The sequence below is a fragment of the Pseudopipra pipra genome, chromosome 15 (genome assembly GCF_036250125.1).
Source record: "Pseudopipra pipra isolate bDixPip1 chromosome 15, bDixPip1.hap1, whole genome shotgun sequence".
Lineage (NCBI taxonomy): Eukaryota > Metazoa > Chordata > Aves > Passeriformes > Pipridae > Pseudopipra > Pseudopipra pipra.
This window is the reverse complement of record NC_087563.1, coordinates 16,475,176-16,502,906: the sequence shown is the minus strand read 5'-3', so window position 1 is coordinate 16,502,906 and position 27,731 is coordinate 16,475,176. Positions and strand designations below refer to the sequence as shown.

General features: G+C 41.2%; 1 protein-coding gene across 4 annotated transcripts in view; it reads right to left on the bottom strand.

Moving 5' to 3' along the window:
* Nucleotides 1-213: 213 nt before the first annotated feature.
* The window catches only part of LOC135422734 (core histone macro-H2A.1), a 41,668-nt gene continuing 14,150 nt past the window's right edge, over nt 214-27,731 (bottom strand). Inside the window, exons 3-9 of one of the 4 annotated variants that reach the window (XM_064672191.1) lie at nt 22,986-23,092; nt 21,363-21,560; nt 19,453-19,560; nt 14,109-14,208; nt 8,721-8,810; nt 5,383-5,557; nt 214-973 (exon numbers count right to left, since the gene is read on the bottom strand). In XM_064672191.1, the coding sequence (XP_064528261.1) occupies nt 808-973; nt 5,383-5,557; nt 8,721-8,810; nt 14,109-14,208; nt 19,453-19,560; nt 21,363-21,560; nt 22,986-23,092 (944 nt within the window). In that variant the 3' untranslated portion in view covers nt 214-807. Of the gene's footprint in view, nt 974-5,382; nt 5,558-8,720; nt 8,811-12,577; nt 12,669-14,108; nt 14,209-19,452; nt 19,564-21,362; nt 21,561-22,985; nt 23,093-27,731 lie in introns of all 4 variants that reach the window. The other 3 variants (XM_064672190.1, XM_064672194.1, XM_064672193.1) reach the window with 3 other exon arrangements.

The window sequence follows — 27,731 nt, the reverse complement described above, 5'->3', positions numbered from 1 at the left end:
ATAACTGGGAAAGTCAGAACACTCTGTGGAAAAAACGCAGCTGTTTGAGTGTCACTGGGCACACACAAATGCAGCCAGCACAGGGAAGAGGCTCAGCATCCCCAAATTTCCAGGTCACTGTGATCTGCTCTCATCCCTCTCATAGGTAACTTTACAGAACTTACTTAGAAAACGAAGTCTTCGGGGAAAAATTAATCCAAGTACAGCAAGAGCAACAGTTCAAACATTTTACTAAATCAATTCACACAGTTTCAAAATTGTAAATATAATTAAGGACAACAGGGTTTCTGTATTTTTTTTTTCTCTTCCAGATTCATCATTAAGACAATAAACAAACACAAATTAGGTTTATAGCATCTGTTCTTTTAAAAAATGAAAGGAACGCCACTCGATGTATTGATAAAGCACCACAACACAGTTACAAAATAGGGTTGGCCTGTTTCTTTCACAAGTAAAAGACTACATACTCCTATAACAGCTTCCTGCTTGATCCATACTTCATTAAAATAAAACTATAAAATCTCCTAGATTACACTAAATTCAGACGATGCCTGGGGTACAGTGCATTAACAGCAGTAATGCCAACTATCAGTGCCAACATAAAACAGTTTAGAAAGTAAAAACAAAACAAACAGACAAACAAACAAAAAAAAATATTCCCAAAACAAAACAACAAAAAAACCCCACCTTTATTCCCCCTAGATGAGCAAAATTTAAAATAAGGGATGCTCTGCTTCTTCACAATGAGTTAAGGATCTGGGGAGGAGGAGGGGTGGAGGAGGGGGCTGGTACTGCAGCTTTTGGGGCTTAGTTGGCATCTAGTTTGGCCATTTCCTGCACGTAGATCCCTATACTCTCGCTGTCGAAGAGCACGAAGTACACGGTCTTGATTGAAGAGGACATTGTGGACACAAAGTAGCTGGAGATGGCTTTCAGGATCAGCTGAGCAGCTGTTTGCTTTGGGAAGCCGTTTCTAGAAGGAGAGATTAAAAAAAAAAATAAAAAGAAAGAAAGAAAATCAAGACTTGCTGAATCAGCCTTTGGTGGTTTAACCTTTAAGGCTCTGGCTTTTCTCTAAGATCTTGTGGTGAATAAAGCTGCAAAGTCAGTGTTTACAGGCTGAATTAGAACCTACAAACTTGTTTGTTTAGGCAAGACTTAAAATGTTCAAAACAGAAGAAACACATTCCCAAAATACACCCACATTAATGGACTGAACCTTATGATACCTGATGGGTCAATTATTCTCATTTAACAGACAAGTAAAACAAGAGCCTGATGTGTTCAGGAAAGCAGTGCAGATATCGGAGCTGCAGAGTTAAACCTGTCCTGAAAGTAAAGCAACCAATAAATAAAAAGGGAGACAACTTGACATAGAAAATGAAACACGGAAAGACCCAAAGTACAAAACGTTCTTACCACTGTTAATGGTTAATTAAGCACAAGATTGTAAAAGTTACTTGTATGGCCTTGCTGCAGATTGAAAAGGAAGAGAGAATGAGTTCTGCTAGTCTGGGGGTGAGAAACAGCACTGGCTACCCTGTTATCATTTCAAATATGGTAGGAAAGGGAAGCAGGCTGGATGATGGTGAGAATGCTCTCCTGGGTCACAGGGGCCTTGGCCAGATGGGGTCAGTCTGGCTGGACTGGGCTGGGGAAGCTAAAGTTGCTGTGTCAGGTCTGAGGACAGACTTCAGGGACGTTTCAGCAACACTTCCAACACTCCTCACATCCTGTTTAGTTACAGGCTGCTCCAATACAAGTACAGTCCTAGGAAAATCACACTGACAGACATTGCTTGGTACCAACTGCAGAGCTGTGAAACCAGAGGCTTTCCTGCTCCTCTAGCCATGCCTAAAGAAGAGGCTCCTACCTCCTTCCTCTGGAGAAGCCACAGACACAGAACCAACCTTGCTGGTCTCAGATGTCTGCAGGTCTCAGATGCCAAAACTCTGTATGACTGAATTTCAGAGCTCAGCACCTAATCTGGCAACCCTCCTTACAAGCTTCACATTTTTACCTAGCAGCCTTTGCCTGAAAGTTTCATCTAATCTTTAAAACAGGTCAAGCACAAGTAGGATGGTCTGAGCAAAGCCCTGACCTGAACTGTGAGTTTTACAGGTCATGGCAAACTGCTGAAATTACACCTGGTAACCTGAGCTTTGCTGCTGTGTTACACCTGAGTGCTGCTCACCCACACCAGGGCTTTGCCCTGGACAAAGTGTGAGCCCAGCCCCAGTGACATGTGGTGCACTAACCAGTCTGAGGGTGAGGGGACAAGAACACCCTTAGGAGTAGCACCCAAAAAGAATTTGAGAGAGCTTGTTGAACAGCACCTGGTTCCTTGACATGTGCTTACAGATGTATGATAGTCAATGCTCCTCATTATGAACTGTGTACCATTAATACTGCAAATAATTTACAGATCACACGGATGGCTGAGTTCCTCAGAGCTCCCTAAGCAGTTCAAAGAAGCTGGGCTAAATTCTCCTCTGGCACTAACAGGTGAGCATCACTCAGCACTTGCTCACCAAAGCACCACACTGATAATGAAGCACTGTTGGTCTCTCCCTCTCATTCTGGGCCACAACACACAAAATGAGCAGGGCAACTGCCTGTGTCATGGCCCACTTCCTGCACATTGCCTTCCCAGCAAATACTCTCTGAGAGCAATTCTGTGCCAGTCCTGCCTGTAATGTGATATTATACAGGCTGCCTGAAGATAATGCTTGTGGTATTTCAAAAATGATGGCATGCAATAGCTCACGCTGTTTTCTCTTTTCTGAAAATGCCCCATTTTTTTTCTTCTCTTGTAGAAGAAGTGAAAAAAACCTTGTACACTTCCAAAGGCAAATGAGCTGGTCAGGGAGAATCAGCTGTGTGAGAAGTTAATCAGCTGAGAGCAGTTCTGACATAGGAGCTGCCTCCTGCTGTCAGCTTACACAGAGGCAAAGAATCAGACTCAGCAGCCTCCACACCTGAGCACTTGCAGGTCACTTATCAATGCACAGAAATCCTGGCATACAGTGAAGAGATCTTTAGGGGTTTTGCTCCTGAGCAGAGACTGTGATGCAGCATCAAGGTCAGGGTATTCACTGTTCCTGAATCATTCTTGGGGAACTCTGAAGTCACAAAACTTCTGAGTGTTCTGGCAGGGTGGTCACAACAGGGCACAGGAAAGAAGAGCAGCCTGGTGAAAGGAAGGCACATTCCCAGGGAAGCTGATGACAGTACATTGCTCAGGACCCCTTTCCCAAAAGAAATAGGATAGAAAAATCAGCAGAAAGGTGCTGGCCTGATGGCCACGTGTGGGCTGCAAGCAGCAGAAGCCTCTTGCATCGATCTACTGGTCTGAGTTAAACTCCTGTGAAAAGGCAGTTTGAGACTTCAGCCAAACCAGAGTCGATTCAGATCAAAGTCAGAGCCTCAGAATGAAATCCCTACCCCAAGGATGATTTCATGTTCAATCCCTAACTCTCCTTTCCCTTTTCTCCTGATGGCCCAACCAGACTGAACTCCAGGCTACCTCTGAACAGCACCCAAGTTGTGCTTTCCACAAGTTGGCTGTAGCTGAGCATCTGGCCCAGTGAATGCTGTTTTATTTCCCCCTGTGATTTATTTGAACTGCCCTCATGTAATCCCATTCCTCAACTATAAAAGAGAATGAAACTGTTTATGTGGGTTTATTGGGTGATGTCTGCTTGACAGATGTCTGTACTAGAACAGCTGCATACATGTGGTGTCTTTTGGCATTTGCTATCTTTTAAAGCTTTACTTTTATTTTTTTTAATGCTTTAGACTTCATAAAAACAAGTAGAGAGTATTGTCAGAATATAGTCTGCTCCCTCCAAAATTAATTTATGCTTGAGTATCTCTAATTAAAAAAAAGGAGGGAAAATACATAGCCTCATTTATTACTCAAGGCCTTTTGATTCCTCTCCATCTTTTAAAAGCACCACCTCAACTGGCTCCAGTGAGAATGACGTGCACAAACCAGGCTGAGAGCTCACCACAGATCCTGCCTGTCAGTACCCAGATTTCATAACAGAATGGGAATCTGCTCATTTTATTCAGGGTTTCATCATCTTCCAGTACCAATCATCTACTTCACAACAAGGGCTGGGAATGGTTCCTTGCTGGGAGCTATCCAGGGAAGAAAGGGCTCTGTAGAAGATACTTTCCACAGTTCCACTTTTACATAACCAATTCCACAGTTCCACTGCACTCCATGGAGGGAGTTTCTCCCAAAGAGTGATTCAGAGCTTCCCTGTGTCCTGACCAGCCTGTGACCCTGACAGTTAATTCACCAGCTTACTATGAACCCTCTGCTGTATTTCTCCACAAGTTATCTCCTTAAAATGACACCCATGTAAATTAACCTTAGCTGGAGATTTGTCTGATGCAAGCTGCTTAAATCTATTATCCTAATGAAACTTCTATTTCTTCATTGTCATTCACCCAAAAGCTCAAATACTGATTTCTGCTCTAGCCCTCAGAATATGCAGGAATTCATCTACTGTTGCAACACAGCACAATGGGAAGAATATTCTTGCTGTACATCAGCCAACTTCTTTCATGGCACATTCAAGAGGGGCAGTTGTTCAGGGTTAGAGACACAACTGTGTAATTCAGCCTAGATTGGGCCCTTGCTCTTCACACTGAGCCATCACTGAGGGCCAAGAGTTCCAAACCTCCCCCTGCACCCCAAACCCAAGAGCCTCACATTAAAGGTGCAGTCTCAGACTCTTAAGAACACAATCCAACTTTGAAAGGCACTGAGCACCCTGTACAAAGCCAGAGGACTTGAACTTTAGGCTTTGGCTTTCAAAGACCTTGGCAAAGGTTTTTAAGGTCTCTTTTTTAATTTTAACTGAAATAGTCCCATGATGTAAACTGCATGGAATTCAGCTTACGGATTCTGGGTGAAAGCTCCAAGTGACTCTGCAAATCCTAAGAATCAAAGCACTTCAAGTTTGCTGCTTAAACAAACACTAAGCCATGTCTTTGGCCATCCTGAACCATAAAGTGCAGGAAGTTTCATTATGCACTAAAACTAGGCAAAACAGACCCCTTTTTCTTCATGTTCTCCTCCACATCCCCAATTTATATGAAGAAATCGACAGTCTGAAGAGAGTCTTTTAATATTCTCCTGAAAGTTTGTTTTATGCTCTTTATCCTATTTGCATGCTTTAAGATTCTGCAGGGCAGAATCACTCAGGTGAACACTGCAGGTCCCACGAGAGAAGAAACACTTCTTTTAGGGAACTGATTTAAAGAAGAAAAGAGTCAGCATTGTAGCAATGGGTTTTATACATGGGAAGGGAGACTGGACCATGGGATGGCACTTAGGAAATGTGACCTCTTTGGCCCCAAGAGCCTTACCTGCCACTGCCAATGGAAGGGAAAGCAATAGATTTCAGCTTCTTTTCATCAGCCAGGGCCAGGCAGTTCTTCACTGTCTTTTCCAGCAGCTCCTCACATTTGTCTGAGCCCCAACCGGGGCTGTTACAGTGGATCACAAATTTTGCAGGCAGTCCATGGCCAGCACTGACAACAGCTGGGGAGAAACGAAAGTGAAACGTGAAAATTGCTTCCCTCTCCTCAGCACTAAAGGAGTGCACGTGTGATTAAAACAGCAAACAATCAACAGACATTCCCTCAGCCCCTGTGAATGGTTTGGATTACAAATCACACAGCCTTAAAATACAACATGAGGACAGAGACTTTGTATTTTCCATTTCCAGCTGCACTTTGCTGTGATAATTTATGAATCATAGCTATGATAGAGCTTATTTTAGAGAGATCAAGAATTCATGGCTGCCATCAAAGGAAACACATTTATACTGGGGATTGTCTAAGGAAAAGGGCAGAATGTTAACCTGGTCAAGGGATGAACTTGCTTTGGTTTGGTTTACCCCAGGAAATATCAGGATGGTGGACAGGCACGTGGAGTTATGACTTGGGTGACCTTCAGCTACTCCTGGTAAATGCACAGATTGTTCAGCTCACTTCTGATCACACCACAGCCCAAACTGGAGCAGATCAGAGCTGCCAGTGCTCTGCAAACCCCTAAGGAAGGCTGGAAATAAAGATTTTGGCTTTATTTCCACCTTTGTTTCTGAGCAACTGTAATGAAGACATTTTGTGTGATTTCAAGACTTTGGGCCCGGCCTTATCTGAACTTTTTTTTTGTCTAGGGGTCATCTAAGACCACTTGAACACAGCTGGGTTTAGTTTTGTGGTTTCTCTCTTTCATCACATTCTTGACAGACTGTTGGAGGGGACACACTTACAGATTTGCAATGTTTGATTCACACTGTTTATGTACCAACAGGCCAGGCCTTCTGTGTGCCATGAAATGAAGAATTTTTACCATGCTAATTGTATTTTAGCACCATGGACGTGCAAGGCCCAAGAAGATGGAGCAGAACCTTCCTACAAACTGCTGACAGCCAGGGATTCTCTGCCTTCCCTGCAGGACAACATGCCTTGGGTTCACCACTTCCCACTACAGAGCACCAACAGGCTGCCAGAAACCAGGGGAGGAGGATCTCTTCCATTTCCCAACTCACAGTTGGTTGCAAACAAAAAGTTGTAGCTTTGGTTTGTCAAAAAACAAAAAGAGGTGGGGAGGAGGAAGGAGAAAACCACCCTAATGGTAAGCTGAGGGCAGAAAAACATCCAGCTGACATCTCACACGAGCACACAGGGAACCTTCACAAAGAGTCAGCCCCTAAAATACCCCTACAAAAGGGTAGGTAGAAAATGGCAGCTTATGTCTTCAAAAAACTATAATAAAAATACCAATAAGTCTTAAAAAAAAAATTAAAAAATCAGCTTTGCAAAGGTCTGAAAGCCTCCACTCCATTCTGGAATGTTTATGAGGCATTTTGTTATTTAAGCATAGTAGAAATAACTCTTGGCACACGATCACCACATATGGATACTATCCCATGGCTGCTGCAGGAAAGAGAAAATAGACTTTGTCATATGGCATCCTGACCAGGGGTTAACCAGAACATTCTGAAGGACAATGGAAGCACAAGCATTTATGTTCTTATGGGTTTGCAGAGTCCCAACATGTTGAATAGCCTCAGTGTTAGGCAATGTTAATTTGTCATAATGTGCAACTAAAGTGTTGGCAGATTCAGAATACATCATAAATCCACAAAAAATCTATTAAAAGCAGCTGACATATCTCTAGTCAGATGTGAAATGTGCCTATCATCTTCATCCCAAAAGAATAGAATGCTGTATTGATACACATCACCAGCTTTAATATTTCTCAGGGATTGTTTTCTAGGGTAGTCATTAATTAAGTCATTAGGATTCTGATGAGGACAACTGTTCATTACCAGGAGCAGCTGTCCCTTACTTCAAATGCAAATGCTCTGGAAGGAGAAGTAGGAAACAGAAAGTGAACCATGGACACATTCTGTGCTAGTTACCAGGTAGGGATCCTGGTTATTGGCAGATTAAAGGAAAACCCCTATAACTGAGAAATCTGAAAACTGGATAACCACAGGATTGAGAAACTGATGTGCATCAATTCTGCTCCAGAGCCCTCCAACAAATCCCTAACAGCCAGTTTCTCCCAGTGCAACACAGAGCTCCAAGGGGTAAGACTAAAAAACCAGCCCCCAGATCTCAGGGATGCACTGATGCCTGAGAAAAACAAACTTTGCTTTCCAACTTGCCACCCATTTGGAGCAGTTTGGTCTGGGCTGGCGAGGAATATTGTAGAGAAGTTTTTTTAAAAAAAACAAAAACAACAACCCAAAACTGAGTAATTGATTCTACATATTTTTGCAGAACAAAAATTCCAAGAAAAACTTATTAAAATTTTTAAAAAGCTAAGGGAAAAACCCCCAAAGTATTAAGCAGCAGAAATAAACAGTTGTAATTTTTTCTGTCAGAGCTGAATTCTTACATCTCCCCTTCGGCTGTAGTTAGGATTCGTTTACAAAACTGCACACACTGTATTTGTTTTTACAGCATAAACACAGATGGCAGAATCAGCCTTCTATATGAACAACATGGATCAGCAATTTCACAGATGGTGTAAAATTATATATTGCCATTATCAAACTTTATTACTCCTATAGTAGATTTTGCTCCGATATTACATAAATTTTGATAACTAGGCATCAAAAAGTCGTAAGCTTTTACAGTGATGGTTTTGGCACTGATGGAACCAAGCACCCAAGCAGATGCTGAACTTTAAGCACGTGCTTAAGTTCAGTGAAAGTCAGCAGCATTTCAGCAAAGCAGATGTTTAACAGAGTTGGGCTCAAAAATAAGCATCTCATTAATTGCTTTTCTAAACTGTGCCCTTAATGAGCAACATTCACTGTGTGTGCACGTCCCTGTGAACAGCTTTTACTTGCAGCATTACATCACTGCCCCACTGCCCACATGCCCTGGTAAAGGTTATTTATGATGCAACGTGTGTATATGGAGAATACAAATACCATGGAACCCATAAAAGCTGCCTCAGACAGCAGGAGCTCCAGGGCTGGTGTACAAGGAGCTTGGCTGTGTGAGCCAATGTGGTGAAGGTTTGGGTTTGGGATGGGTTTGGGTTCAGGTTTGGGTTCAGGTCTAGGTTTGGGTTCGGGATGGGTTTGGGTTCAGGTCTGGGTTCAGGTTTGGGGTCAGGTTTGGGGTCAGGTTTGGGATGGGTTTGGGGTCAGGTTTGGGTTCCCGGATCGCAGCCTCACCTCCAGCAATGTCCAAGGGCCCGTTCTTTTTGCGGAGCTCAATGACAGCTTCCACAAATTCCTTCCCGCCTTTCTTTTCCAAAGTGCTCCCTGGACAGAGAATTGATAGTTTACTCCTCTCATCTCAGCTTTCCACAGACATGTGACTCATCATTAATTTTTATTACATTGCTCTAGAGTTTTCTGCCCAAATGTTGTGTTTTTTTTTGGGGACTGCAAAGTAAGATCTAAACCTTTTGGGACTTGAGAATTAGCTAATCATGAAAAACAACAACGACAACAACAACAGAAAGAAAAAACCAAAAAGACAACCCTAACAACCCAAAAACCTCACCCTGGTATCCCTTGCAAACATTCTCAGACTTGATTTTACTGTCAAAACATCGGACATGACATCCCTACCTCCTTCCTTATCACGAGCATCTCTCAGTGTGCAACGTTCCAGAAGAATGTGCTAGCTCAAGAGTGGTTGAAGGTTCATAACTCCTTCACCTAGGATTCATTTCCCCTCTTCTCTTACAAATTGTTTTAAAGAGCCATTTGCCACAATAAGAATTTGAGACTCACCTGATCTTGGTCCCTGACCCCAACAGGTGGCCCCAGGAATGAAACAGTCTCGTGAGTGCAGCGGGCTGCTTTACTTGGTAACTGCCCAGCTTGTTGAGCCACCTTTAACCAAGAGGAAGAGCCTCAGAAATAAGGAGAATCTCTAAGGAACATATTCCTCCAATGAACTTCTCTAACTACAGCTAAGGAGCTGGACAAAGTCATTCTGGGAGGAGAAGAGCTGTGCAGTGTTTCAGGGCAACCCAAAGGTACGCTCTTTACAAAGGCAGTCCATCACTAAATGGTTTAGATCTTATTTTGCAGCTCTAGTTTTAAATATTAATATTAAAAAAAAAAACTCAAACAAAAACAGCCCAAGAAAGCATTTTCCTAACTACATAAGCATCCCACATAATTTTGCACTGTGCATATTAATTATAAAGGTAGATAAGTACAAGCAGTGATATCATAAAGGCTCTGATTTGAGATATTGCTTCGAAAACTGATTTCCAAAAATTCCGAACTAGGATCTCTAAAGATCTAGACATTTATTTGGTGACACCCCTTACTTTCACTGATGAAGAAAGAAAAAAATGCATTTTCTGATGGAAGTGCACATACTGTATGCTCAAGGAAGCAGAGCCCCTCCTCCAAGGTTCAGGTTACTAAATTGGGTTACGGCTCTAAGAACTAAGATGCTTTTTGTTCTGCTAAATTTCTTCCAAACTGAAGATGAAAAGTTGAAAACAATGCGTTTGTTTTCCATTCAAAAACTGACTCAGTGACCCTGCCTCTATTTTTCCAGTTTGAGTTTATTGCTTTTGGGGCACAAAAGCTGAGGACAATTACAAAACTTATGCCTTTTCTTTGGCTTTTTCGTCATCAGTTCAACACAGGGTTTGCCAAAAGCTGGATTGCAAGGTCAGACTGTGTAGGTCAGAGTGTAATTTGCTCTTTGTGCTCATTTAAGCTCTTTTATAGAAATACTTCAACCAAAGTACTTTGACTTATTCAGCCCAACTCCTCGCTAGGAATTTTCTGAGACTTAAAGTCACCAATCCCAGTGCACGTGAGTGGAAGGACCATCTTAAAATCTCTTAGAGGAGACAGTAATGGCTTTACTTGTAGCAGCAAGGGGTCTTAGGAGAGGGCTGGGAAAGGAGATCCACAGCAGCACTGAGGGGCTGGAAGCCCCCTAGAACCTCAAAGGCAGAGACAGACCCCCCATGCCCTTTGCTGAGCCCATCCAGGACATGGGGCTGAGCCCAGGGCCTTGTAAAATCCCTCTGCTGGAGAAGGGATGGGGAGGCAACAAAACAGTCTTCCATTCTAGTTCCATTCTTGCTGTATGTATTTCCATATCATTCCCATTGATATTTTTATATATATTCCAGTTATATTCCCCGAGTCCATGAACTCTGATCAGTCCTAAACCCCATGACATTCATAATCCTTAATTTCTCTTGTTTCAAGGGGAAACATAATTAAGCCTTGTGCAGAACCTAGGAACAGCAAAGATCTATTAAGTAGGTCATTTCTTTGCCATTGCAAAGCTGTTGTACATTTAATGGAATTTAGCCTAGTTTGGTTTAATTCAATCCAGAAGGATCAGCTTTTTCCCTTCTACTGGGAATTAATTTATAATTAAAAGCAATGAACAACCATGTCAGTTTATTTCACTGAGCTCTCTTCTTGGAGATCTGGTACAAAGAAGAGCAAAAGTATGAATCAGTGGGATATTCTGCATTTACTCCTCAATTATGCTCTTCTTCTGATTAATAGTGAGGGTTTATACTGAAATCATACTTGAGATCTATGTTGTAAATTAGCTTAATCTGGGAAAGGACAGACTGTATTTAACCATTTTCCACTACATTAGCAAGTTTCTTGATGGAAGTCTTGCTTCACAGCTTCAAGGTTAGTAGCTTATTTGCTCACAGGCATAAATATGTGTCACTCCCATGAGAACAAGATCATTATCTCATGCTTTCCAAGCAGGCATTGGTATCAGTGTGGAAAACAGCGTTAGCAGAAATTTAGGCTCTAAAATTCTCAGGATAAGCCCCCAGTACATTTAAATTGTTAGGGAAAAAAACCAACAAAAATAATAAAAAAAAAATAAATTTAGATGGGTAAAAGTTAATCATTGGAAGCTAAGCATTTGTGCACTTCTATTCTTTCTTACAGCAGTCAGAGGCAACAGGAACCTACACTAAGGAATGAGCAGTCCAGCTTCGAGAGACAATTTTCTTTGCAGGGTAGCAAAGCACTTCCCTGTCACAGGGGAGGAGACAGGCACATTGGCTAAATGGGTCTGACAGACTTTGCAAGCATATTCTTCAGTTACAGGCTATTTAACACTTTTATTTTAATGTCTCTACATATTATTTAGCCAGCTAAGCCACAGTGCTCCTGCTCAACGGGCCATCCAGAGCTACTTTTCTCTGTGTGTTACTCAGGAAGCAGCTCCTTCAGGAAAAGCAGGGGGTGTAGGATGTGTCAGCACTGCAGCAGGACACGTGTCCCCCCAAGCCAGTACTGAACCAGGGCCTTGGGTGTGCAGGGAGCCCGTTCACATGGTGATGGGGAGGTTAAGATGAGATGCAGAACAGAGGCTGGGATCAGCTCACTCGATTTTAACAACTTCTGCATCCAGCCCAAACTGTCCCTTGCCTTCTCAAGTTACCAAGGCAGTTCAGTGAAAGCATTGCTACCCTTCTACCAAATCCTGGTAAGCAGAGAGGGTACCACTTAGAGGAGTTCCTCAGGGGACAGTTATGATGGCTGAATTAAGAGGTCTGCCCTGTTTTCTATCGTGCCTTCTCTCAGCAGTGTGGCTTAGATGACTGACCACCTGAAAAACGTGTCACACCACTGCGGGCTTGTGGAGCACTGAGCAGGGCTGGGAAGGTCATCGGTCATCGGCTAGATCCGGCATGTGAATCCAGATGTGAACATCTGGCACGGAGAGGGTGCACTGGAACTGGTATCTAAAGACCAAACCACGTTCAGCCCAGGCATTGAACACGTCAGGCCAACCCCGTGGTGATTCCTGTGCCCTGCTCACGTGCCCGCATGGAACGAACCGTTCCCGCACTTCCAATTTTGGCGGCGCGTTCTGGCACTGCCCCGATTCGGTGATAAAAACCAGAAATGCCTACTGGGTTTGCAATCCCTGCTTTCCTTCTCTGATCAGTCAGGACTGCTGGAAGTGAGAAATGAATGCAGATCTGCATAGCTACACCAAGCTTGTGGCTGCTGATCGACCATGCACACACATACAAACTCGGCAGCGCTGAACTTGCCATTACCTACTTCACCACCGGTGTAGAAGTCAGAGTTTGTCGGGTGAACGACAGCATCACTGTCGATCGTGGCAATGTCAGCCTGTACAACTTGCAACTACAACAGGTAAACAGATGGATATCAACCACGTTGGACAGAGACCCAGCACCGGCTCTACATTTACACATGTACCAACGTCCATATTTTCCTACCTTCACATCTCCAAACCTTGCGCCAAAATGCTGAGTTGTGTGTGCAGGTGTGTGTAGAGAAAGGGGTGTAGGGAACAGGAGGAGGAATATTGAGTATGACATGATCAAATAAATGTTAAAATGACAAGTCAGAGCAATAACATGAGATCATTTTCCAAAGTTTTAAAATCAGCTAATGCCCCATTGCACTTTGCAGAAACCTAGAACAACCAGTTCCCCACAGAGCATGACATTAAAATACGGAATCTGTTTAAAAAAAGAAATTCAGGATCATCAAGCCAAACAAAATAATTAGTTTCTCCATTTTGTCAGCATCAATAAGCTGACAGGTACTAATCTTCACATTCTAAAAATGCCAGTCTCCTTCACACAGAGGAAACCTTGTATTTGCAGCAAGGGTTGTACTGAATTTGCTTTAAAAAATACAAGGGATTGTTGTTATAGTTTAAAGGTAAGGCATACTTTCTAAGTATGTGTTGGAATGGCTGAGACACTTGTAAAGATATACATATTTCTGAGAAAGGCTGGTTTAAAAATTAGCCTTCTTAAATCTTTTTTCTTGTTAAGTTACTTCTGTACATTCCCACAGGAAATGCAGCAGTAGTAGAATTACGGGTTGTATTCCATTAAGGAAGTTTAAAAAAAAAGACAACAGCATAATCAAATAAGAATATTCAATATTCAAATGAGAAGGGAATGCAGTACATAATGCTCGAAAGGTAACTTTTTTTTTGCTGAAGAAGGAATTTTTTGATTTCTTTTCAATCTGGAACAAGACAGAAGCTTTAAAAGCAATTCATCATCTACAGCAGTCCACTGCTGGTATATCAGTATTTGTTTTCAGCTGAACCTGAGTGACAGGGAGTAACTGAAGCATAATGGAAACACGATTGGATTAAATTAAATATGAAATCGAGGGAGGAAAGATTTGGGGACAGTTAATTATTTAATAATTCCTTTTAATAATTTTAAGCCTACTCTAAGTATGAGAAAAAACCCCTGAGATTGCAGGTAGAATGGAGAAACTGCTTATTTTGAAAACAACCTGACAAAAAAGTATTTTAGTCCTCAAAGTATCCAAATAAGAAACCCCCCAAAATAGCTAACAGTCACATATGATCATTATGGAAAAGAATTTAAATTTTTGGTTTGAACTGAAATCAGCTTGAAGACAAGCAACAGCTGCAAGTGTTCGAATTCGGTGAAGAGTATTTTGAATATATTTCTTCAACAAAGCAAGTTTGAATTTCTGCTCTTCCTAAAGGTTTTGAAGGCCTAGAGGGTAAATTCTGGGTTCCATAATTTCCATGTGACCGTTAGTTGTGTCAACCCATGCCCCATTTACCTAGGTCATCTTTAAGGTCAATGTCAGCATTGGTAGGATTGATAATGGCCTCCACCTCGAAGCCGGCTAAATTACTGATTTCACTGTGAATAAGGTTCAGCTGAAAAGAAAAGCATGAGGTGGGAAATAACAGGACAGCTGGGAAATCACAGAGAAGCTGCAGAAAAGTGAGCTTTGCAACACAGATGGAGATAGCATCACTGCAAACAAATATGCAAAATAAAAGGCAGGTCGTAAAGGAGGGTTATTGTCCCCAAAAAACTCAAACGCAAGACTCAAACACAGGGAGGACAGGAATGTACCTACTAATGAGCTCTGTTGTGGTTCTGTGCTGATCACTGTTTGGGATTGTTATTATTACTATCTACGACCTAAAGAGGGTTTACAACAAGGCTGGAAAGGCACCTTCCACGAGGGCATGGAGTGACAGGACAAGGGGGAATGGCCTCATGCTGAAGGAGGGAAGGTTGAGATTTTATATTGGGAAGTAATTCTTCCCTGTGAGGGTGGGGAGGCCCTGGCACAGGTTGCCCACAGAAGCTGTGGCTGCCCCTGGATCCCTGGAAGTGTCCAAGGCCAGACTGGACAGGGCTTGGAGCAACCCGGGCTGGTGGAAGGTGTCCCTGCCCATGGCAGGGGAGGGTTGGAACGAGATGTTCTTTAAGGTTCCTTCCAACCCAAACCATTCCGTGATTCTAATTCTGGCATTAAAAGAAGGCTTTTGTTTCTCCTCCAAGTAGAGATGAAGGACACCCTAAGCATTCCTTAAGCATTAATTACAGGAACGTGCTGAGACCATTCAGACTGAACTGGGATCAAAGCTGCTGCTCCTCCTTCCTTAAGCCAGCACACACGAGCCTATCTCTGAGGAAGCACACACTTGTCTCCAGTGATTCCTCCATCCCAACAAGGGGATGGGATTCTTTTTCTTTCCTTATCAGTGGTCAGCACATTCTGTATTGCAGCAGTTCAGTTCTCATTACAGTTCTGCAGCCTTTGTTGAGTGCCTAGTGAGGTACCATAAGCAGGCACATAATATTATGTGCTTATTGCTTCTAGGTTTTATTTTATTTGCTTCTGTCCCTTAGGAAAACAGAGATTTTAACTCCACCCATTAATGCCCATTAACTCCTCTCACTGCACCCGTGGATTCCTATTTCTTTCTTGTTACAAAATCAGGAGGATTTCTCACGGGCACACAGTAAACTGAGGGAGGTGGCACAGAGATCTAGAGATTAATTCACATCTGCACTACATGTTCTTAAAAGAATAGAAAGAATTAATGGAACTAATATGAGGAAGTGCAGACTTTAACTTCTGGTAATATATTTTGAGCAAGACTTACAAACTATTCTATGAAATTAGAAGTCAGTGGAAAAACTCAGACCAGCCACGGTGACAAAAGGATCCTGTCATGCCATTCCAGTAAGGATGTTTTTTTCAGTAGTGCTCAGGGGTGAAAAGTGATAGTACAGATTGCCTGCTGCTGATAGGTTGGGTGTCTCACCATAGGATGTGACCCACACCACAGAAACAACTCCATAATTTGGGCAACCTGCTGGGAATGCCAAACTTGGCAAAGGTCAGAATTGCAGGGTTAGAGCAGGTTGTGACACTGCTTTGTAGCTCCTGTTGGGAAGTCTGATTTCACATGTACTAAGTTGACTATTTGAAACTTAAAATACTTTAAAAGTTTAAAAAATTTCCAGACTCTTTCATCTGAGGAAACATATTAATTACAGCATGGTCTATGCTTGTCTCTACAGGTATTTAGAATGATTGTTTCAGGGGCTGATTAGGTGATACAGAAAGCAACTATGGAAGAGAAAGTTCTCATTTGTTAATGCAAGTCTTGAAACCAGCTGCAGTTAAGCCAGGCTTTCCTTCTAATCCAAAGCCCTCAACCTATGAAACATAACATACACCTTCAGGTATGGCACTTTATCTCATCAATAACTCAATTTTTTCTCTTGGTTTGTAATCCACGTTCTGTAAACTTAACTCTTCAAACCATCTCTTTGTGTATGTTAATTTATTAACAGGGAATATGAGCCAATCCATGAAACCCATACAAGTGAATGGGTGATTTAAGGAGGCCACCAGCCACGTATTTAGGTTTTATGAAAAAAATATTTCCATTTCATTCCTGTGATTCCATGAATTGACCTTCTTTCTCTTTTTAAAAGCCTGCAATGTCATATCATTTGCATATGTTGCTTGAGTAAACGATGTTCCCTCAAAATAGGGTGATTTTGACTAAAAATGAGTGTAATTCAGTGTTTTAAGTACGGGTCTGTTTGGGAATTTGTAATAAAATCTAAGAAAGCTTCCTTTCCAAATAGCTTGGAATCCTTTAATACTTCACACGTGGCAAGTTATTCATACTTGAGTTTGAGTCTTGAGTTTGACTACAAGCAACTGCTGTTTAAAAAAAAAAAAGTCAAATCAAATCAAACCAAAAATGTTAAAGAAACTTTATGAATTTTAAAATTAAAAAACCCAAAACAACAACAAAACACATGCACACACCAAAAGACTGTTTTGTGGAGATTTTAGTCTGCTCCTAAGCATATTTTGTTCATTCTATAGATGTTCCTCTTTCACCCCTAATTCTGAGTTCTACAGGCTTTTGCCCCAGGTCTATTAGCTGTAGAACATTTTGGTTTTGGACCTTGAATCTAACCCTGAGCCCACCCATATATGGGATTTACATCATAAAGAGCTGGTAATTAAACTTTCAATTTAACAGCAACAACAAGATGCTTAAAAAGCTGCCCATCACTGATAGCATGAGTTGGCAGCTAAGTATTATTTTACTAAATTCTGCATTTAGTGCTCAATGCACTGTTAGACATCCAAGTGCCAGAATACAACTCAAAAATTAATCAGAATTAAATCCTCCAATGAGTAATTGCTTAATTTCACTACCAAATAACATGAAGCATGTATTAGGCAGGAGAAGTGATCCCCTAAAGGGCTACTTTACAAATATAAATAGGCACAATTTGCATATACATGTGCAACAAAGAATGGACAGAACTTTAGGTAACATTTCAATTAAATGTTAGTTGGATAAAATGCAGGTGGCATTTAGCACATCTGTGGGTATTTTCTGAGCCAGGCCTTGCATTTTTTATTTCAGATAAAATTACCTTAAAAGTCTTGGAAGCTTTTCTGGTATGAGTTTCATACTGAAAACTGCAGATGCCTGTTGAGGACCACAAGCTGAGGTCTCTTGCAAAGTCCAAACCCTAATGCTTAGGCTTGAGGTCTCACAACTCTGCCTCCAATCCTCTCAGGAAAAACAAACTACTTAATGTGCACAATACCACATTTCCATTGGCATGGCACTTGTAGCATGTGCAGTCATTTACATATTAACTAGATTTTAATATTTAATTAATGTAGCACTAAGACACTTGTACAGGTACAACTGAAGGGTTCTTGGCCATTTCCTGACCTCTAAGAATTTCTATCTGAGTGTCAGCAGTTACCTAAAGATTTAATGCAATAACAGGAATTTTAAAAACTGAACAATACCCAGGTTTGCAACATTCTCATTTGTTTTTTTAGCTATGTAAATCTGGGGATATTAGAAGGATGAAGAGTTGCTCTTGCAAATAAATCCCTTCCCTTCTGCAAACATGGAGCCAAGACTAAGATTTTTCCCATTAAACACTTAGGAATGGTGTGATACCAAAGCCAAGATTATTTTCTTCCCCCTCTGCCATCTAGCAAATGATTTTCTGATCTAGCAGATAATGGTTTTGCAAACCACAGAGATGTTGGAGAGGTGTTCAAGGATGTCACAGGAGGTTTGAAAGATCCTGCTTGATTGATCTCAGCAGCAATTCTTCAAATGCCTTCTCTAACACTCAGAACATGATCCCTTTGATTTAGAGTGCTCCCTCACAGGAGACAAACAGGTTTTCATTTTCCTTTCATTTTTCTTTCCATGATGTGTTACAACAAAAGGCTGCCAGCTGGTCTCTCTCACGTGCAGGGCTAAGTGACAACCACCCAGTGCAGGGATGGACATGTCACACCAGGGAATGCACTCCCAAGGGAATGAGAAAGCCAGGAAGTCCATTTCCCAGTACAAGGCACTCCCTGGGAAGCTCTAAAACAGACACTGGCTTTGCTCAGCACAGCTTAAAGCACTGCTGGAGTTCAGGATTCTCTTCCACTGAGCCCAGCAGCGAAGCCTCACTGATTTGCTGGGTCACTTTGCTGAACACAACACCAGGTCTTATCCCAGGTTCCCTCTAGTAACTAAAAGGAGCTCAAAATCAGCTCCAGAAGTCTGATGTTGCTTTCTTGAAACACTAACGTGGACTATAAATTTTAGGTTCTAAATTAGTCATCGAAATGTTTTTAAAGAACCACCCCCCTACTAGGAGTAAAATAAAAAACCCCTACCAACCCAGCAATTTAGCTCCAGTTGTAAAACTAAATGTGGAAAATCAGAAGTCTTGCAAAAAAAATGTTACTCTCATGCATGTTAAACTTGGCAAACAAACTGTGGCAGGGTAAATGGAGAACAACCTCAGTATGAAATAAAAATGAGTCAGAGGAGTTACATTCCACAATGGACAATGGCTCATCTTTTATGGCTTACAACACAATGATCTGATTACTGAATGATAGAAGAAAGATGCAGCTTTACTTAACAAAAAATTTTGTATCATGAACTAAAGGCAGGATTCAGGATAAAAAACCAAATTGATTTAATGAATTGTCTCTTTAAATGGATCCTCTCTTTAAGCAGATATGTATTTGTTTTAAACCATCCCACGTCCCAGAGCATATTCACAGGGAAAAAAAGGATTGTTGACTTCTAGCTTTTCAAAAAAGCATCATTCATTATTACACAGTCTGTAAACCACAAAACAGAACATAACATAAAACCACTATGATGAACAAATGTCTAAAATAGGTTTTGATAAAAACCTCTTAAACATTTACATCAGCAATGAAGTGGGCTGCCCATTGGAAAAAATACATATTAAACTTATAATAATCTCCTCTTTGGCAGATGCTGAGCTGTAACAATTATGCTGTTTATCAATAAGGTGAGATAGATTACAAGCACATAGGCTTTCCTTCTAATTAAGTATTTAATTATGTAGCCACATGAAAAAATTTTTTATGTATTTTTAAAATGTTCTAGAAGTTTGTTGTTTGAAATTCGAAAAGCTAATATCATACACTCCCTCAAGTGCTCAGTGGGGAAATGTCCATTGTACCTGGATGTTTTATGGAAAGGGGGGTGGCAGGAGGGGGGGGGTATTCCCTAAGCAGCATGGAAAAATAGGTATTCATTTGTAAAAATGCAGGATCATACCTTCTGGCCAAGAAACAGGCTTTTGGTGGACAGGACTGTGAAACCATCTGCAGGAGTTCCCTCTGTTGTACTGTCAGCACTGGCTGATTTGCTCACTTCTCCCTGCTTCTTCTTCCAAAAATACAGTCAATTAGTTAACTCAAGGCTCTGAGAAAAACAGTTTAACGACAGAAAGATACATGACACGCACTAAATGCTTAGCAGGCAATAAAATGCCTGTGCAAACACTGGGGTTGGATTTTATCCTCCAGTCCAACCAAAGTGACTGATAACAGTGAAGGGATCAACAGGAATAACGACCTCGGCACCTGCAGATCCACAGGTGCCTTTTCCTGCCCATGACAGGGCACACTTCAGATGGGAGTTGTCTTAAATGCTGCAGGAAAACACATAAACAGCCCCAAAATACTAACAGCTTTCTGATGGCTTGTGTGGACAAAGATAATGTATCTGCATGTGTGGGCAGATGTTCATTTTAAGGTAAAAAGTGACTTGTCGGAGAACAAATTTTCTTTCTCTGTGAAGGGAGGTGCTCCCAGGTTTCACAAACTTATTTTTAGAAATGCTCCTTTGTAATGTGTCCTCAGAGGCAGAGCCAGAAGAATACACCTACTTTCTACCTGCCTGGTAGCAGGAAATGGGCTGAAAAATTTTCTGTCTTATTTAACATCACCACCCACTTTTATCTCCAGTAAAACTGCTGGGGGAGGAGTTCCCCTCAACCACCATTCCCTTTTTCAACTCTGCATTCACTGCAGGGTAATAACAGCTCTCAGGAATGAACAAAAATGAGAATTAGGAACATTTTGAAAAAGGCATTTCATGAAGACAGTGAACTGACTGCTGTGGTCATAAACTCAATTGGTGCCAAAAATAATGTCATATTTTCAATAAAATTACTACTTAGGGTTTCATATAAATATTTGTTGCCTCAGCAATATCTATGTTGAAGCTAAAAAGCACACCTTAAGTATTAAGCAAGCCACTGTCTCCCTATTATCCCTTTGCAAAGTTTAGTTTGTAGTTATATAAACTAAATCCGAGGGTGAACAACTGAAATGACTTTGATGCAAGGGTATATTGGTGCTTTTAGAAGCTGTAACCATGCTTTCCTTTACACAAATGTTTTGAAAATTAGAATTTCATGGGTCCTATTTCAATTCCCCAAGAGTTTGCTGTTAGCCAAATACCAATATAGTAAGCAGACAATACAGTTTATTGTGTGGAAGAAAAACAGAACCCCACAACAGACTTCCTGCTTTTGTAATCAAGCAGGGGAAAAAAATTCCAGATTTAGGGAAATTATTAGTGCATGGTTATTGGAAGCACTGCACTTGAAATGTCAACTACTAGGTGTTCTGGGGGAGAAAACAATTCAACAGCTCAAAAATACCAAAAAAAATCAGCAGTGACCAAGTAAACAGTAACAGAGACACACACAATGAATAAAGAAGCTTTGTTTCACCCAGAGGCAATTTTGACATTCCTTGTCCACTTCATGAGAAATTCCTGTCCTTTTCTTCCTACTTGCATAACTTATGGCTTGACAGTAGTCGTTTTGCAAAAGAAAAAGCCATCCTTGGCTACACATGTGCAAAGATTCCCTACTCCTACAAACTGAAACCTGTAAGGGGTGACCAGCACAGCCCCCAGACACTTTCCTCTTCTATCTCCTGGTGCCTCCAGCCTGTGCCCACTAAGAATGTTCCTTACAGAGTATTTATGGCTCACCCCCCTGTCCTGCAGACTCGAGTGACCTCCGAGGGTTTTCAGACTCCCCCTTCCTTTGGTTGTTGTGACTGAAATCACTGTTGTTAACAACACACGGCACAGAAAGCTGCCCCTGAGTGGAGCTCCCTGCAGCTACTGTTTGCAAGCTCGTTGGGTTTAAAATAAACACATTACTCTACCTTGGATTTCCTCGCTCCTTTCTTGCCGCCTGTTTTCTTTGATACAGTTTTTTTCTGTGTGGGAGACTTTGCCTTCTTTGCTGGAGGTGGAGTGATGATGGCTTCCAGTTTTCCTTTTGATCCTCTCTTCTTTGCCAACAGCTCTGGGTGAATATTGGGTAACACTCCACCACTGGCTATGGTGACCCCTTTCAATAGCTAATAAAAAATAAAGAAAGTTGTAGACGACAAATTCCAGCGTTTACTCACCAATAAATAGAAAATGGCAATTTACTGCAAGCTTTGTACGTTGCCCTGAGTTTCTCAACACATTTACCCTTGAAGAAGAGAGACATGAAATGTATGAAAGGAAGCTGACCATGTAGGAGATTTTAACTAGAAAAGGAATGTGTGCTCTTCTTGCAACATATGCTTGGCACTGTCAGCATCTCCAGGGCTCACACAAGATCTGTTCCTCTGAAGCTGTGCCATGAAGGCTGTTACCCAACCAGGAGAAAACAGGACAGTCCCAGCCACACACATGAGGGCCCTGCAGGGCAGCCTGGGAGAGAGAAATGGGACCCCAAAGTCCAGGGGGTGACACTGCAATGGGTGCCACAACCCAGTGTAGGTCCCCAAGTACTGAATTCTCTTGAAAGTGCATTTTTAAAACAGGTTTTTCTTTCTTAGAAAAAGCAACTTCAGAATGGAGGGTAAGATTTATACAAGTCTCTATACCCAGAAGTCTTTCTTCAAAGAAATAGGCAGTTGAAGATCAATATTCAAAAGTGTGTGGTTCATTCAAGCCTTTAAAAGCAGAGGTGAAATATACCATGTTCTGTATTTAAAAACACTTTAACCCATTTTTATACATCTACTGGGACTAATTCTCTATTCAGGAGGATACAAAAGGTGGCATCAAAGTCCCCCAGTCCCACCTTCTGATTTGTGTTTACTGCTCCCCAGTCTCTACTCAGGGAGGCTCCAAGCTTACAAAGGGATGATGAATGGACAGTATCCCCAAATTTCACACAAAGCCAGAAGAAGGGTGTTTGGGGATATTGGTTTTTTTCCTGCTCCATCATAATACATAAGTTTGGAAAAAGTCTCTTTTGAGATGTGATTTTACAGCACCTCACACAAAGGTACAGTAATCCCAGCCACTGCCCCTGGCTGATGCCACAGCACTGTAATAATAATACCCCAATTTTTTGTGGTCCCTTGAAGTCTGCAAAGGACACAGACTTGCAAGAGTTCAGAGCTCTTCTGTGGTCACAATAACAGACTTCAGTGGGAACAGGTAGGGGAAAACAAAAACAAACAAACAAAAAGCATCTGAAAGATTTTCTCTGTGTCCCTGTAGAGTTTAAGACAACGTCCCACCCCAACAGGAGAGGATGTAAAGGGTGTGAGCAAAGGTCAGGTTACATCTCCATTGCATTCTCCCACATTTTAAGGGTGCTGAAATACAGAATTAAGCTGAGTGCTGTAGTTACACAGGGAGCACGTCAGGGAGTGATGGAGCTGTTTCCTGCTGTGCTGCTCAGTAAGCAGAGGTCTTGAGTTACAATTCAGCTGGATGGAAAGACAATTTAAAAAGCCCCTAAAGGAAATCCTGGCCCTCAGAGGGCAGGTTTTTCTTACCTGATTTAATTCTTCATCATTTGCTACAGCCAACAGGATGTGTCTAGGAGTGACTCGACCCTTCTTGTTGTCCCTTGCTGCATTTCCAGCCAATTCCAGAATTTCCGCTGGGGAAAAAGTAAACCCCTTTTAATTACAATGTGATCATTAAGAAAAATCAATGTGTTATTTAGCAAAAAGATATGGGAACTGCATCATGTTCCTCCTAAGTGCTGTAGATACCCTCAACAGACACCTAACTCTAAAATTACCATCTTCTTTTTTACATGCCTAATCACTGAAGCACAAATGCACCCTTGAAGTCCTGTGCTTTAAACCACAATTCTTTTTTTTGTTCTTTTGAAGCAGTTCCTTCAGATTCTTCACCTTTCAGTGTTCTTCTCAAGGCTACTGTCTGCTCATCTCTTGGGATCCCTCTCCTATCAGGTGACAGTACTAGATGTACAAATTCTATAGTTTTTTCTTTTCTCAAATCAGTCAAACATGAGTCTGGCTTGCATCACTTCCAGTTTTTTATTACTGGAAAAGATGCTCTTCTCAGTGTCTCATTTTTAACATTATGGAAGCATTTAAGCACACACTAAGTTAAGACACTAAAAATACAAACTCTGCTTCTACAAACACTGAAAGATCTTTTTTCTCTGCCTGACAAGAAGTGTCTAACCCAAAAAAGTAATTGATGAATGAAGTTTATTTTTTCCTAATAAATTATCTCTTTAGAAGACATTTCCAGTCCTGACAAAATAACGTTTAACAGTTATGTATGGGATGGCTTTTACTGCAATTAGGAAAGATTACCTTCTCCCCTGCAAGGATCTATGATGTGAAAAGCTGGAGAGTTATCTGCAAACTTATCTGTCTTCAGCTCAACAAGCCCTGGGCAAGGATGTAATTAATTACAACAGAGTCTGGGGAACAATTAAAAAATGACATAACATGTTTATCTGACTTTGTAATTATGTGCTGTTGCTGTCACCTTTCATCTCCCTCTCTGCAATCTGTGTTTCACCATTACTTTCTGTATAATTCCTTTTGCAAACCAGGTAATGTTTGGAGAAAAAAAAATAGAAAATGAAAATGTCTTTTTTTACATCTATTACACAACAATATTAAAATGGAACATCACAATAAGGTATGAGATGCATTTCACATTTAATAACTGACTATTGCACGAGAGCTCTTCCATAATAGGGAGGCAAACAGAACTGAATTAAGACATTAATCTGGAAATGAAAAAGACTAAAATCAAAGTCCACATGACCACATAAGACACAACAGTACATCTTAAATAATACTGTACAGCACAGACTATGGCTTCTCATTAGACTAAATTTAACATGATTCTCCAATTATTTTTCATCCTGATTCCCCATAACAAGTAAATTATGATGCTTACTGGAAAGCTTACAGCTGCTCCTGGATGTTCTACAGTTAAACCTCAGTGAGGATTTTGGTAGGTTTTCACTATTTTTTTGTTCTTCAGAGCACTCAATTAACTTTATTACAGGGTGAGACAGAATATTAAGTCTAAGGCCGCAAAACTAACCCAACATTTCACGCTGACAACAATTGCTTTAATTTATTTTTAAAGCAGGATTAGCAGGGTAAGGTCAACCTGCCTATGCTCTCCACACCTCCAAAGAAGGGAATTAAGCTGGCATAATCCTTTCCATATACTTCCCCAAAAGGCCCAGCTCAGACACAGGAGGTTTAGCTGCCTGTCACGACAAAGACCTGGCTCCCATCCCTGTGGACACCCCAGACATCCCCACGGAGCTCAGCGAGGCTGAGGAACACCAGCATCTCCTCCTCTGAAGATCAGGAATGGAATTGTTTGTCCTCAGACATTAGTCCCAGCTGAAAAGCCAGGCTTTGCTGCAAACAGCAGGCTGTGTTTCTTGCTTTGCCTCTGCTCCCCCAGTTTACTGCAGCAGGCCCTGGAACAGTCAGGCCGTGTTATTCCCTGTGACTGAGCGGCACAACTATGCAGACAGGTCATTTTGGAACTAAAGGCTCTAAGAAAAGTGCTATGCCTGTAAAGCACAGAGGAATGTTTTATTTGTTCCTCATAAAACTCAAATGTCTGCCTTGTACAGTGGAGAACTGTTCTGGTAAGTGCTAAGCCCTCTTCCTTGGACAGGAAACTCATTTTGAAATTACAGTTTTCTAATGGTCCTTTAGGGAAGTTGAGGTGCCCCACTTCCTCCTCAGGAACAGAACGCTTTGCACTGGCCTTGAGGACCACAAAAGAGGAGTCTGGGGAGGGGGAGAGACGAGGAGGAGGCCATGGAGGGTGGAATTTCTCTTCTGGCCTTCTCAGCTCTCCAATAATAACCAAGTATTGCTTGTGCACACAGAGACCCACAGCACAGAACAGCCACACTCAGCCCTGCACACAAGGCTGGTCAGAGGGGCACTCTCCTGATTAAAAACAGAAGATCAGGAGGAATCTGAGCTGAAGCCAACACAGGCAACAGTTTTTTGATTTAGCACTGACCAAACCCAATCCAAACCCAACAGATCAGAGCACTCACAAATTCTGGAAATGAAGACTTTGTGGCTGTGGATGGCATTTGGAGTACTTGCCTTGAGTTTGCTTGCAGCCAGCTTCACTTTCACATCTGTTTTATGCTACTTTATTCTAAAGACTTAAACAGCGTTTCACCCATGTTTTAAACTGATTTTAAATGAGATGAAAATCTAGCCCTTTCTATAAGGGAGCTGACTCGAATTTCCAGAAGAATCACTCTGGCTTTAGCTGGAAAGAGTAGTAGGTGGGAAAAGGTATTTAAAATTGAGACCGGCTCTGAATTCTTAGGTCAGACCCACCTTTGGAAGCAGGAGGCTCAAAGGTTTGAGTCACTGAAGAGTTCTGTCTCATTAAAGGTGGGAAAAAACAGACATTGAAAAATCAACTCCTGCAACTGAGCAGGGCCAAGAGAGAAGACTCCGCTTAGAAATTTTGAGGCAAAAGAAAGTGTTAAGAGCTTCCATGACATCAGGTTTCACTCAGCTTGTATTTATCCAGCCAGAAGACCAAAACATTTTACAAAAATGAGGCCTCACAGAAAGGATGGAAGTTGCATAATGTCTATTCCATTCGTTTCTTATATTTACTGAAGGCATTTCCCCCCAGGAGGATAATTACATCACCACCACTCAGGCAATAGAAAATGAAAAGCTCTATTTTTTAAAACATGAAGAAAATATACAAGTTTTTCATTATTCTATGCTTTTGAAGGTATATTTTTGCAACTACTACATACTGAAATCTTAGCTTAATATGAAGAGATACTCTTATTTGCACAAATGACTTTTTCCATGCTTTTGGATACTTTCAAACAAAAAATGTATTGCTTTAAGTGCAGATATAAAACAATCCAGTGAAAAAGCTGTGAGAATATATAATTAGGAAAAAAACCCCAATTAAGTAGGAATGCCATGTCAGCATTTGATATATCCATGTATGGACAGCTGTTAAGTAGCAAAAAAAAGGGATGCAAGCCTCAGAAATCTATCAAGAACATATCATTTCGATTTAAAAAGTATAGTTATGATTAATATTTTTCTTCTTTTCAGTCATTATTAAAGAAGGTTGTCATGAATACTTCTTTTCAGTCATTATTAAAGTAGAAGGTTATGATTAATATTTTTCTTCTTTTCAGTCATTATTAAAGTAGAAGGTTAAAGTGGGAAGTGAAAGCCTTAAAAGTTAAGACATTTCCGCTTAAATTTTAACTCAAAGGTAGTTTTCAATTGAAAAACTCCTTTGTAACATTTAGAACCAGGATATGGGTAGTGAAAACTGGTTCAAGCCTGTTCTCAGCACTTGAACCAAAACCGCTTTTCTTCAGCTGAGGTTTTTAAAAAGTTCAGTTAAATATTTTTAAAGGAGAAAAGAAAACCGGTTGTACATCTTTGCACTTAAACCTGAGATAAGACCACAGGAAAAGCTGTTCTCAAGGCATTTCCTCCTCAAACACAACCAAGAAGTGTCAGAAGTGTCCACAGAAACCTCATCCTGAAGCAAGTTTTCAGGGTGAGTTCCTCATCCTTTCCTTTCAGAGACTCTGGTCATGCCCTGGACATCTCCTGAGTTTTTAATTCCCTACTGGCATTTCCCCGTTTCCCAGGGGGGCTCCTCTCTGCCTTCAACACCTATTTCACAACACTTGCAAATTTTGGAACCAACACCACAAGGTTAAAATGAAATGAGTTACTATGAAGATGGAAACAAAGCAGGCACAGCAGGAACTGCAGACCTGGCTGGAAACAAAAGCAAATACATTCTTCTCCCACTCCTGGAGAGTGCTCTAGTTCATTTATCCCCATTTCCAAACAAAATATTACTGGTCATCACTGACTAAAACTCCTTTCAGGCCTTTAGTTTATCATGCATTCCAGGCTGTAATGCTTTCTAAATGTTAATAGTCAATTTAATTGGTCTGAGTTCATCCCCAGAAAGGTTGGTTTTCTCTCTTTTTTTGGTTTACATCTCAAGCTAAACCACTGCTGTTGCATCAAATCCCCCTGTCCACCTTCCCTTCAGGGAGATGAAATCATAGCTTTGAAAATTAAACTCTTAACAACTAACAGGTGATGTGTTGACAAAAGGCCAAGTCCTGAAGACTCAAATTCCAACAGGAACAAGTCAGAGGTTTTTAAAAGAATGGTGAAGCCTCTCCTCCAAAGAAAATTTGTATCCAGAAATCAAAGAGAAATGAAAGTTGACACAATTCCACTGAA